This window comes from Temnothorax americanus, unplaced genomic scaffold, assembly GCF_048541705.1.
Source record: "Temnothorax americanus isolate GAGA-0224 unplaced genomic scaffold, ASM4854170v1 Scaffold8, whole genome shotgun sequence".
NCBI classification, from domain to species: domain Eukaryota; kingdom Metazoa; phylum Arthropoda; class Insecta; order Hymenoptera; family Formicidae; genus Temnothorax; species Temnothorax americanus.
Window position 1 is genome coordinate 400967 of NW_027509802.1, and position 14428 is coordinate 415394.

At 40.3% G+C, this 14428-nt stretch overlaps 1 protein-coding gene across 3 annotated transcripts in view; it reads right to left on the reverse strand.

Moving 5' to 3' along the window:
* Positions 1 to 14428, reverse strand: part of Fas2 (neural cell adhesion molecule fasciclin 2) — a 90954-nt gene that overhangs the window by 17064 nt on the left and 59462 nt on the right. For all 3 annotated transcript variants that reach the window (XM_077424197.1, XM_077424196.1, XM_077424198.1), the window contains exons 2-6: positions 6764 to 6935; positions 3633 to 3802; positions 2889 to 3154; positions 1473 to 2538; positions 618 to 1070 (exon numbers count right to left, since the gene is read on the reverse strand). In XM_077424197.1, coding sequence (XP_077280323.1) covers positions 618 to 1070; positions 1473 to 2538; positions 2889 to 3154; positions 3633 to 3802; positions 6764 to 6935 — 2127 coding nt within the window. The remainder of the gene's footprint in view (positions 1 to 617; positions 1071 to 1472; positions 2539 to 2888; positions 3155 to 3632; positions 3803 to 6763; positions 6936 to 14428) is intronic.

Sequence of the window (14428 nt, forward strand, 5' to 3'; positions counted from 1 at the left end):
CAAGTCGTATGAAAATTATCACGAGTATTAATATAAAAATCCTATGAAATATACATTATATCTAGAAATAAGAATGCAAAGTATTATACACTTACAATGTAAATATTTTCTTTTTATCATCTTGCATTCCACTAATATTAATAATGAATTTATAAAACACGTAAACTGCTTAAAAAATAACATTAAAATGCTTAGCGGGCTTATAAAATAAATTTAGGGCTTTCTGGCGATTACAAGATCGTTTCGCCATCGACAAAACCAATTAAAAAAGTTACTGAGAAAATCAATAAAAAAAAAAAAGATAGTTAAACTGAGTGGAAACCTCCTAGGCGAAGAAACAAAAGACCTCAAATAACCCTTTTCCCTCCCCGTTGAACAAACAAAAATAGGGGCGACAAACTGACAAACGATTTGAAGATCGCGAAGAAAAAAAATTCAGTGCAGTAGCTTCGTGCACATATATATATATATATATATATATATATATATGTATATATTTCAAAAGGAATTATATATCTCGAGTGGAAATCATTACGAGAAATGTAGATACGTCATGGCAATAATTATGTTGGATCGTAGGAACACCGAGAATTAATTGCGAAGGACCACCAACTTACCTCTAGCCGTCCTGAACTTGGCGTATCCGGAATTGCTGTAGCCCATCACGTTGTGAGCCTGCAACTCGACCGAGTAGAAAGTATCATATTTCAGATCCTTGATATACTGCCTCGTCCTGCCTGGATTAACCTCCAACGATCGGCAGGTATCACTCAATACTTCCCAGTCGCCGGTGACGCGTCTTATCTGGCAGGACTTGATCACGTACAGGTCTATGGGTTCACCGTTATCCGGCGGCGTTGTCCAGCTAAGCTCGTACTGGTGACTGAACGGAGAAAGCTCGTATTCAGAGCCCGGCGTCGTCATGATCTTCGGCTCCTTCGGCACCGTCCTGCCGGGTGTGGTTTCAATGTGCAAGTTACCCCAGTTACCCAGGCCGACCTGGTTTCTCGCCGCGAATCGGAACTCGTAGGGCGTCTGCGGTTTCAAACCCTCAATGACATATACGGAACCTGAAGGGAATTGTTCGCGTGACATTTAACTATTATAAATTAAAAAACCTGAGATAAAAGTATGTTAAATCACGTGAAACATCAAAAGAAAACAACATAAAAAGATATATGCGCGTATGTTTTATATTATATTCAATTTATTATTTTTATATTTGTAAATATATACCACCACAGATTCTAAGTTGAACTTCCTACTTTTCCTCGTATTATACTTTATATTCTCACGAATAAAATTAAAGTTTCGCGTTTCTTAATTATTTACGTATCCAGAAGTAAAATATTGCAATAAATGTTCTCAAATATATCCAATAAAAATCAATTAATTTATTAATTTAAATAAGGTTACTTATTTTTATGTAAATTCATTATAATTGAAAAAACATATTTAATTGTAAGACTTACCGACAGACCACGTCTTGTTCATCGCGTTTTGCCAGGTCTGCCAGTTTTGTTCTTTGTACTGCACGGAAATAGTCATGATAGGTAAATCTGGTTGCAAAGGCGGTATCAGATCGAATTTTATCGTTGTGGCAGTGATCTCGGCCATCTTGACGTTCAAGAGCTGTCCGGGTCTGCTCGCTTCCCTCAGCTCGATCAAGTGCTCCCGCGTGCCGTGAGTATTCATAGCGATGCATTTATAATTAGTGTAATATCTCCGGTCATACGGTCTTATCATGAGAATGGACTTCGGTCCGTTACCAATCTGCTCCATGTTCTGCTCGTTCTCGATCCTCTGATCCCCGTGTAAGGTCCAGCGTATCGTCGCGTTCGGTATGCTCTCGGCGATGCAGGTGAGATTCACCGGTCGGGCGTCCCAGGACCAAACCGTGGCGTTCGGCATGTTGCGGAAGGAGGGCGGGAACTCCACGGTCAGATGACCGTTCTTGTAGGCGACACCGCCGGTATTTTTCGCCACGCATTCGTACAGGCCGTCGTTGTCGGTGAGAGCGTTAAATATCGACAGGGTGCCGACAGTCTCACCGGACACGTCGTCCGCATCGTTCTTCACGTTGATCCGGTCATCTTGCGACTGAGCGCCCGTCTCGTACGGCTTGTCAGCGGTGAGCTTCCTGAAGGTCACCTCGGGCGGTGGTCGGCCGAAGGCTTTGCATTTAATATCTACGTCTTTGCCTTCCACCACGGTCTTGTTCACGAATTCCATAATTTTCGGCTTGACGATCACGTTCACCAGGATGTTGGCGTTGGCATCGCCGGCGGCGTTGTGCGCGGTGCACTGATACTCGCCCGCGTCTTCGCGATTCACATTTGTGACGGTGACCACACCTGTGACCGAATTGACGTGGAAGCGATCGGCGGTAGACAGGTTCTGTTGAGTGAGAGATTTAACCCATTGCACCGTTGGTGGCGGCTTGCCAGTAACTTTGTTGCCACACTTAAGGTTTGCGTTTTCGCCTTCGATGATGTCTACCGGGCTCAGGATCTCTTCGATCATAGGTCTTATGTGTACCTAGTAAGAATTAACGAAGAAAATTGTTTATATAGAGAGTTATATTAGACAATTAAAAATAAATAGACACACAGATTGATTTAAATTCTCGGATAAATTGTCTCTAAAACTTAACAGTAAATTAAAGAAAACATATTAGCAAATTGATAGTGCGTTAATGAAAATAAAATCACGAGTTGTAATGTTGTGATAAAGCAGCTGCTAACGTACGACAATTAATGAGTGTAACAAAAAACGTAATGATAATAATAATTATTTAGTGAATTCAGTTCACAGGAAATATTTATGCAGTTTCTAAAATAACTTGTGATTCTTTTTAGTTAGTGCTATGTAATCACTAAAAAAAGTACCTCAACGCGGATAGGTCGCTCTTTCAATTCTCCTGTGGTCTGCACCGATGCACGACACGTATATATGCCGTCGTCGGACGCTTGAACCTTCTTGATCTTCAAGGCGTAAGTGGTTATAACGTAGTGATCGTTCGTCTTGATCAGTTCTCCGTTGTAAAGCCAATCAACCGAAGGCGGTGGCCTAGCGCGTACTTGACACTGAATATCAAAGTCTTCCCCGAGAATGGGATACTGATTTGGCGGCGCGTTGTCCCACGTGATCGCAACTAATGATAACAAATCGAAAATTCTGTTTGGAAAAATGTTGCGACGCACGTCGATCTCCCGGAAAAAAATATGCATGTTATTTAACTAATTTAAGTCCATTTAGATTTAAAAACTGAGATTTTTACTGTTATACATATAATAAATGTCTGATATGTCTAAAAAACATTAACTTAAAATGAATATGTCTCTAATATGACTGCCAAAAATATTAATTGAAATGAAATACCCATTTATTTGATAATGTCTGCCTTTGTTAAAAAGTTATGCACACACAATTCCTAATAAAGTTTTAATTAAAAAAATTTTTACTATCGTTATAAATTTATATGCGCTATATAAACTTTTGAATCACATTTCATCGTTAAATTAATTAAATCCTGCTCGTTATACTTCGCGCTGGGAGATATTTTATTCCGTATCGGAATAATTTCACTTAAAAATTAAAACGCGACGCGGAATTTTAAATTCTATACTCACTAATAGTATCGATTGTCACGGACTTGCTCAACTGCACATTACGCGCATAATTCCCCTTGCACGTGTACTTCCCGGCCTGGTCCTCCTGAAGGGAATTAAAGAACAGGGACAGACTGCTATCCTGATGCAATTCGGTGTACATGGTTGGCTTCGTCGTGCCCGCGTACGTGCTGTGGAGAATAACGTCACAGTTTGCAAACGAAACAACTCGCAACATCGGTCAGAGCACACACCAATTGACGGTAATGATCAATGACATCGCATGGTGATATTGCGCTCGTGCATACGTGTTCTTCGTGGACGACGCGAGAATGACGTGTAAACGACAACGAGATGCATTCACATGACCTCGTATTATTCAACGTTGCACAATATGGCATGGCGTATCGGCGTATGATGCGAGTACAGGTACAGAGGTATATGATGGTATGATGTATTCAAGCAATTTCCATATAGTGTATCGGGCGACGAGATGCCGGATGTAATATCGCGTGACGTCGATGATGAAGGTTACGAATATGGATTTTGCGGATTAAGAAGGTGGTTGGAAGTGATAGGGCCAGAAGCGCAGCTGCTCCGCGACCGCGTTTACATCTTCAGATAACGGATGATCATTGGAGATACGTCGCATCGAGTTTAATATTTCGAACAGAAAATATGGAAAATATCGAACAATATGGAAAATATCATACGGAAAATACCGTGAACGTCCAGAAATTAATTTGTTATTGCGGAGTAGCAGAGTATTATGACAATCACCGCGATGCACGAATATAGAACAAGTAATAATGATGATTGATATGCGAAATCATTGGAAAAAATGCCCCTGTTATCACAATCTGTCAATTACGTGTATATAAAACAATCAAAAAATCCCGACAAAAATTCTTATATATATTATAAGAGTTTTTATTTAAATATTAAATAAATGGCACGTGAATTTTTTTCTGGTTCAGTTTGTTCTCGACGTATCGATTTTCGTAACAGCCTGTATTCGGGTAATGACGCTGTGAAGAACGTATAATTGAGAGGCGTAAAATAGCCTGAAACGGGACGATTTTATCCGGGAATGTCACACGCGGCACTCTTGACGACGAATGTACTTAATTACTCAAATCGTACTCGGGGTTCGAGTAATCGTGCAAACACGCGACATGACGAATCAGTTACCAGGGTTAACGTTCGTTAGATTATTTGGTTGTTGGATTAAATATTTCGCACAATATGGAGCGACACATTACATTAATTGTTAGCAATATCAAACAGACTCGCACGAATGAAGAAATAAATATTGCAGATGAAAGTAAAATAATGTTTGCGAGTATGCACAGAACTGCGCTATTATCTATTATACAGAGCTGCTCTCAATTACTGCTGATGCATACACCATACTATACATACAAATGCGCAGTGCCCTAAGAAAGATCGTGTTTCATTTTTAATCCCGCGACCTCGAGTATTTTAATTATAAAACTAGTTAAAATTCAAAATTAAAGAGTACGAGTAAATTTCAAAAATGTAAAAAAAAATCTTTTAAACAATTGAAAGGTTTTAAATTTTACTTTGACACCACGTGTTAAAAAATTAAGTGAATTAACTTTATAATTGTACTCAATGCTAAAAATTTACGTATAATCGAAATCGCTCTTTCTCTCTCCCTCTTACTCTCTCTCTCTCTCTCTCTCTCTCTCTCTCTCTCTCTCTCTCTCTCTCTCTCTCTCTCTCTCGCGCGACAAACAAAGTCAAATTTGAATGATTAACAGATCCCGTTGAAAGAACAATGATTCTAGGTTCTCGATATGCGCATGAACGTATAAACGTCGAAAAATTCGTTCGTTGTTCGATACATTTTTTTTCCGGTCAACGAGTTTTCTCGGCATGTGAGGGCATTCAATAAGTCAGGTACACCGGTGCGAACGTTCGAAACTTTTCCAGCCGGCTTAACGAGCAATAGCCGGTTCGCGAACTGCAATCGGTTCGCGTTGCAGCAATTAAGAGCTCCGTGGCGCGGATTGCGGGAAACGTGGCTACATCGTGGGAAAATGATTGTATCGAACTCGGGGTGAAGCGACGGGTGAGTGTATCCGCCAAGTGAGAGAGATGGAGAAGCAGCACACGAACGAGCACTACTACTAGCTGCATGTTAGATCTTCAATTCAACGGGTTTTATACTCGTTTTCCAAACGGTAAGAAGGCGATATGTGAGTATGCTTTACAAATAACAAAAATTTGTTGAATTAGTGTCGCAACAAGCTTTCCCGTTTGTGTGTTTAAATATGTATATATAGTTCTGTTGGAGTTAAACTTTTAATAATTTGTGCTTTTTATAAAGACTCAGATTATTAAACCTTCGCAGAACAAATGGGGCTTTCAAGACTCACTCGATATTTCCATTTCGAATTTTACGGAAATGTTACGGACTCATAAAAAAAAACTCTAAACAAAAATTAAGCATATATAACGATATAAATTCTTTAAGTCTTTGAAAGTATATTTGAATTTTTTCAGATTTTTTATGGCACCATTACAGCTTGAAAATCTTAACTGGCGTAAAAGACCCACTTGATCGACAAAAACAGTAGAATTACACATGTTCTGCGAAGAGTTAACAATCTTATCGATAATCACGATTGAAAAATTTATAATTACATTCTGTAAAATTATTAAAAACACGACGTGTATAATTATCGAATGTTAACATTTTACTCGCGATCTTAATAAAAAGAAACGCCATTTCAGAATTATTTCAATAATTCATTGTGTGCATTGCTTCAGTAAATTTCACTTCTCAATTAAAATAAATTTTGCAAGCACTTTAACGAAGCTTGACGTGAAATATATTATTCGCTTGAATGTAATTGATTAATACAGCAATTCGTATGTAAATATCAACGACGGAAAAGGAAGACTCTCTAGATTCATCATTCTTATAATTGCTTGGACGTAACAACTCCTCAGAAAAGGATCGTAACACTAACAGCTTATATCTTCGACTAATTAACTGTCATCTTCTCGATTGCTAATTATAATATAGATAGAGAAACGCCGTTGACGTAAACGCTCTTGAGTCATCTTGAAAATATTAATTTATAAGGAAAAAAAGGAAGAAAAGATTGTGATAATCGACTTACTTGAGAAACTCGATCGGGCGGTTCAGCGGATCGAGCCATTGCATCTGGCTGACGAGCGATGGATCATCTACCTTCGGTTTGCACGTAAGAATGATGCTGGAGCCGATCGGCTTCGTCTGCGTCTCGCCGTTCGGCAGGATGTCCAAGTACGGATCCGCCGCGTTCGCGTAAGCTGCAACAAGAAGAAAATCACGAGCGTCATTATGCTGACAAGAAAGACAAGTGCGTGCGTGTGTATATGTATGTGTTTGCGTGTGTAACATAAATGATCGTAGTCGCCATAGACCGGCGAAAAACACCGGTTTCGATAATGACATAATTAGCGGGGCATTGTGACAATCATCATTTATTTTTGCATAAATGCAAAAAGTATAGGAACGATAAGCGTGCAAGTAATTGCATTCGTATATCTTCAGTAATTTTCAACGACATTTATCTTAAGTGCCTATAGATTTACAACTTTTTGTTACTAAAACTTTAACATTTTTAAATTTTTAAAGTCTATAATTTACACTTGCATATCTATTTTAATTTATTACTGTAATTATTGTATATATATTTGCTTTAAAAAGATTATGCTAAAGTAGATGATATATCGTCGAGTTCATCATTATTTTGAGTACTAAATTTTGAATATACGAGCTTCCCTAAAATTTCAATTCCTTTTTTTCAGGAATATCAACCCCATTGTTTAAAAAAAGATGTACATGTATCTCAATTAAAATATAGAGGACAATAAGGGAGACACGATTCACTATTATTTCCAGATACTTTCCTAAATTTGTCGCGTTAAATCTCATCATTCATTATAATTTTAACGAGTAGATAAAAATTAACCTGTTTTTTTTTCTCTTAAAATCACGCAATGTGAAGCAACTCCCTGGAGAGTTAAACCCGCACGGTTGCAGTCTTACCCACGCGAGTGGGACGTGGCGACATCGCCCCCGGCAGCGGGGGTGGCGGCGGCGCCGTCATCACGTAAATGCACAACACGGAGAGGCAGATCGGCGTCGTCTCGGCGTTCATGGTTTGCGGCGCGCAACGGAAAGCAACTTCGGGGACCGAGATGCGTACGTGAACTATGACGACGGTATGCGAGCGTCGTCGTCGGAATGCAGGCGTGCGCGACGGGTGCCCCCGACGCCGTCGGCGCGGCTCGGCGCGGCGTGGCGGTAGGCATAACAGGAAGCGGGAATTGAGCTAATTAATTGCGGCGAGCGAAAGTGCGGAATTGCCCTAACTGGGAAACGCTCCGTGACCTCCTCCTCCTCCTCCTCTCTTCCTCTTCTCGTCCCGCGTCATCCGGACGTAAACTGCATCAACGGCGTAATGCAGAATAGATGCTCGCTCGCCTGCTCTCTCTATATCTCTCTTCCTCCCTCTCTCCTTTTCTCTCTCGCGGCGCCAGCTTTGCAAGCTCATTAGCTCGTTAACTTCGCGCACGTAAAGCCCGAACTACCTGACGAATGGAAATGACGGCGCAACGAGGGAATCATTATCGAATTTACGGGGTACCGGCGCGGCGGCCGCAACTATGGAACCACTCGTTAAGTCCGTGGGAATTTCTCGAGTTGCGTGGAGAAGCGCGTCGATTCGCGATTACACGCGGTTAACTGTGATCGAGCTTAAAACACGACGAGTGCCCACATATCCCAACTGACGGTCGATTTCCGTTTCGCGCGGATTAAGTGGGACGATAATGGATTTACGTTCGCGTTACATCGCTTCCCGCACACGTGCGTGCTATCACTAATCGTCAAATTGACAGCGCGAGCGTTTCACGGGAGAGAGATCGAACGGTCAGTGAAAAAAAAAAAAAAAAAAAAGATATATATATATATATATATAGTATATGTACGCGATGCAAGCACAATGTGATGAGTGAGCCGTGTAATCGAAATACGGGATCGGGGCCAGTTCGCCTAAATAATTCTTTTTTTTTTGCACTGGATGCGAGAGCGCGTCGCTGTGTAACAGTTGATCTCGTAAATACTGAAACCGCGAAACGGTGGATGCTGCAAAAATAATTGAATACGGATTAAAAAAGCGGGCTCGAGATAGAGAATATAGAGAACCGGACTACGCCGCTGAGCGAGCAGCTCGCGTGTGACGCAAATCGCGTCTGACGTAATCGACAATGGCACGAAAATTAAAACCGCCGAAAATTGCCAACGAAAAAAAGTCGACTCTCCCGTTCCCGCGAAAAATTTCCGTACAATCTACTCTTGTCGTAGGTATTAGAAGAATGAAAATATAACAGAGAGAAATTTTGAACAAAATTCAAAGACGTACCGCGCCCCGAAAAGGACAAAACGTGGTAGAATTCTTTCAGCTACCATCCATAAAATTTATTCTCGACGGCTCAGTTTTCTCAGTTTATATTTCTAGATATATTTATTCAAAAAATAATCATATCGCAAAAATAAATACAGAATATCCCCCGTGTTGTGCTACTTCGCTTTTACGAAAGATCTGTACTATGTACATCATGAAATAAATATTAATCTTATTTTATTTCCGATGCTTATTATCTCTGAATAATTTACCATTTATTTTAATTACTTTTTCGTTGTGGCTTCGTTAAAGATATCTCCGGCGAAATCTGTGCGAGATGATCATTTCATCGCGAATAATGCAAATGCATCGTCCGAGAAACCGAGAGAGAACCGTTAATTTCTGTAATAGCCCGTGCGAGGACGCGGAAAGGTTACAAACCTTCCTAACGGAGGAACTTCCTTAATTGGCCTATAAGACTCATCGGGACGAGTTCTTGCGTGCGGTCAATTAAAGGATCTCGCCTGGGCGCGCTTTGCCCTGCTCCCCAGCAAACTCGAGGAGGACTTTAAGCTGCTTTTACGACATCTTTCTATAAGCCGGAACGGATTTATCAGATCTAACTACCTAATGAAGTATGACAATCATCAAGCGAGCATTATTTTAAGTACCTCGCAAAAAAAAAAAAAACATTCAATTCGCGCTGCTTATTAAAATTCTAGAATCTCTTTTAAAATCCTTTTTCAAGTTTAATATCTTTTCAGTTAGTGTAAATTCGTAACACAGTTTCTCGAATATCAAAGAGCATTTTTTTTATATAAACAAAAAATATGAAATGTTTTCACGCTTCGTTGAATTTATTTCGATTAAAAATAGAAATAAACATCTGATTAAATTTATCAAAATTCGGTTAACAATCCGCTATACTTTTTACTGTAATTAAACTACGGCCATTTCATTAAACTGTTTAATTGTGCTGTAGAAGCAACTATATTCACATCCCAACTTTAACGTGTGCGATAACGGGCGAAGTACTTCTCCTTCTCGAAAATTCACACGTAAGAGGTCAAGCTTATACAAATTGCGATAAGTTTCGACGATACGTTCGAGCTGAAGTCTATATCAAGGGTAAAGATATCGCGATAAGACACTTGCAACGTTCGCTTAACGTCACCGACATTTGCTTAAACAAAGTTTGCTTAAACTTCGAACTGGGTGAATGGTGGGAAATGTGTTAAATCTTCCTGGTCGTCGCTAATTGTCTCCGACCGTGCATTACGTACAATAGTCACAATCAAGCGGCGTTTTGATTAATGACACGACTTGCAGCCCGAAAATATGCTTTCGTTCTGCTATCGAGCCCTTGATCTCAGGACTATCTCGAAACACAATGGGAATTATAATAATTTCGGCCCAGCTGTCATTTCAGTAGCCTATGCACAATGGCGGATCCTTTATAGTAGGTCTAATTTTACTCTCACGGCCCCGTTATTTCCGATAAGAGATTTCGTAATCAAGAGAGGGCGAGTCGCCAAGGATTGCGTCCCCGAGAGCATTGTCTCTCGTTCGTAAGGACAGCTTATTTATTTGCCGTTCTCGCACCGTCATGAAACGTCGTTTCGTCCTCGCGATAAGACTCGCAAATTCATCATTTCCGGCCCGCTTAGGCGAGTGGTGGGCGCGGGCATACTAGGGGTGAATTAAAGATTTTCCCGCAGTCACTCGGGCATCGCGAAAATGTATTTCACAGAGGGGGGAGCAAGTGAGCAGACGGTCCCCCTCGAACAATGGCAAGACATAAATCGCAATTATGTTTCCGGCGGACTGAACATATTCGATTTTATCTACGCTGAGTTAAGTCTCAACGATGAAAGTATCCGATCAAATTATATGTCATTTGATATTAGATTGCTGTGACAGAGAATTAGACTTGTTCACAATATGTAATTATAATCCGTCCCATGTTATTATTATAGCTAAATACAAACAATCTTTAAATACAGCTGTTCCAAAAAATACTCTTAGGTATATTTAAAGATGTATAATTTCCTGCGATTTTTACATTGTAGTAGTTGTATAAAAATCGATCCGTATTAAAATCACAGATTGATTGTGATTAAATTAAAACACAATTTAATTACCCATTTCTATTTATTCTACATATTTATATGATATATATCACAGCTATTTGGTTAAAAAAAATATATATATATATAATATATATATATATATATATATATTTTTATATAAGGTACAAGTTACAGCAATTAAAGATAAAACTATAAAAATGAATAAAAAAATTATAAATAATTAAAAACATCTTTTCTAATAGGATAAAATAAATTCTGTTATAATAATTTAATACAAAAAAAGAGATACATATGGAAATTTCCTAATTGCTCCTTTGATAAATACTCAAAAACATGTTTGTCTGCCATGCACTTGACGAACAGAAATAATCGCTTTCGTACAAAAAAAAAACGCTGACATCATGACAGATCATTGTTGTCGCAGAAAGATACACTATCATTAATTGCTCGTTAATGCCGTATTCAAAATGCATCCGTCATTACGCGCGAGAGGAAACCCGCCTGTTCATCGTCGCGATACGCCATTATATCGTCGTACGAAACTCATTCGGCGTGAACCGCCGAAGAGAGCAACAATACGGAGGGTTGTTCCTGGGGATTCCCATCCTCGGCCTACACCTCCGCCCCTGTCCCCCCTACCCCGAGAGCATGCGCTCGGGCAGATTCTATAATCGTTTCACAAATTCGCCCGAGTCACCGCGCTCCGCTTCTTCTCGCCACCCCGCGTTTACAACGGTGTACCGCATCAGCCATTATCCACCCTTGAGACTCGCAAATTCATCGTTTCCGGGACGCGTACCGCGTGTTCATCCGTGCTGGGGGAAGGCTGTATGAGGGACGCGGCAGGACTTTTCCCAAAGATTCTCGCGAAGAAACTCCGTAATTGACTGGATTCATCGGAGCCGGATTTGGTCGGCGCGCAAAATTGGTATATTGATGATATATTGTAGTTTTCTGACTATATACATATATGAAAGAATATATAGTAAATGTATACATATAAAGAATAAGAATATATAGAATAAGAGAATACGCGCAAATGAGAATTCTTTCAGATGTAACTATAGACTAAGCATTTTATGAATAAAACATGAAACTGCTTTTATTGTATTATATATAACGTTAAATAATATAAAACGTTAAATAATAAAAAAAACTATAACGTTTACAATTTTCTTAAACGTTTAATAAAATTTTACTCAATCTCTCAGCTAATATCGTTTTATTTGTATGAAGTTTGCGTTTCCAACTTATTTAGATGGTAAAATCCTTATTTACTCAGGAGTTATCATCTCGCGTCACATCCCATCGCGTTACACACCGGTTCTACTTTATCCCCGAAATTCACAGATTCATCGTTTTCCGGCGCGCGTGTCCTCCTATAAGAACGTCACGGCATAGGGCGGAATTCGAAAGTCTTTTCTAGGGACTCCTCTGCGAAGAAATCCCGTGATTGCCCCGAGAGGTTAGCTCATCAGCTTCGGCTTTGGTTGAACCTGTGTGTGAATGGTGTAGGAAGATAAAGGTCGAGCGAAAGGGCCAAGAGGAAGACGAAAGGAGTTCAGGAGCGAGCGAGCGGATACCCACCCCTCTCCCAGGACATCTTATTTACGTTAGTTAGGGTTTGTTGGCGCAGTCACCCCAGGGGCTATTCAATGCCTCTCCGCCACCCATTTCAACCCCCCGCCGTTGACGCATACGCACACATTCTAGGAGGGATCCTCCTCGGCATTCCGGCCACCCGGATCTTGCCATTACACTCGCGCGCCACAAAACTACCCTCCTCTAACCCCCGGGGCCTATCCACCCGAGAACCACGCCCGACTCGCGTATACTCTCGACTCAAAGGCGATCGGTGTGTACACCGTTTGCTTACGCGCGTGCCACCCGGTGTACAGGAGGTCGAAATAGTGCTTCCTAGTAAACTTCGACGACATGTCACTCGAGCTGGAAGAATTCGATTCAGGAGGGTTGGGAGAAACTCAAACTCATGGGTGACGCTAACTGAGTAGGTAGGTAGGTGGAAAGGGTGCTGGGTTTCGATCAGATCTCGATATAGAATCGAGATCGGATGAGAGGTCGAGCAGAGGGAACGACGATGCTGCGGCGGCGGCAGGGATCTTCCAAAAATGTAGCCAACTGGGAAATCTCGACAAGGTAAATTCGATATTGCTGACCTTTTCGCCGTCGTTCAGCTACCTACCTTCAGGATATTTTCTTTATCTGTGCAAGCCTGCATTATTATCTCTCTCTTACGTTACTTATATTTTTTTTATTAAAAAGGCTAGCTAACAATATTTATTCCATTTACCGCTATATTTATTTTTGCAATTTCGCTATTTTTCCGTTCTTTGATATCATCGTGTATTATTGTTTATTCATTCAAAGAAAATTTTCTACAAATATATTTATATCGTTCAGTTCGTGTTGTCTATAGTAGAGATGTACCCGATTTGTACGAGTAATTTTCGCAATTACGAGTGAATTACGAGGGATTTATGAGTGCCGAACAATGTGAAGTACGGCGCGTAGCATAATGCAGAGTAAAGTGCAGCATTTGAATTTTGATGCGCGAGGGGAACGTGCACGAAACTGTGAATACATCGTGCGCTCCCTCTAGGCTTTGTTAAGAGCTTGTTACGAATGAAGCCCGAAGTTTAAGGGGGCGAGGAACGCACCGATTTAATTAAGGTAACGTTACAACGTGTCATGATGAGGCTTCTGCGAATAAACTGTACTTGAAAAACAAAAATACTAACTTTTAAAACTTGAAGAAACAGACGTACAACTAGATTATCATTGTTATCATTTGCAATCTCTCGAGTATTATAAAATGATTTCACATCGAATTAAAATATTCTATTTGGGAAGATTTATTCATGTGGATATAAATCGCAAATATCATTTTAAAATCGTAATTTTAGATGCTCGACAGACACTGCAAGTCCTTAAATAGGTCACCGTGTGCACAGATGTATGATTACCTATCGTCAGTATTCATAAGATGCGCGCTACTCTAGAGGGCTATTGTAGTTTCTCATAAAAAGAAAGCGCCCATAAACCATAAAAATCGAGTGGGCATTTACGCGCGTCTTTCTTTTCATTGCGCAAAGACGTTATTTTATCGGGACAACAGAGAAGCACAGAGGAAACCGCGATCAAGATTGGACCGACATTGAGTGCAGAACGGGGAAATATTAGTGGACCCAGAGCAATTTCGAAAGTTCACGCGAGCGCGATTAGTCGCAGAGATTGCGCCGCTGTAATCTTGTCGATAAACTCACGCGATTAAATAGCCCGG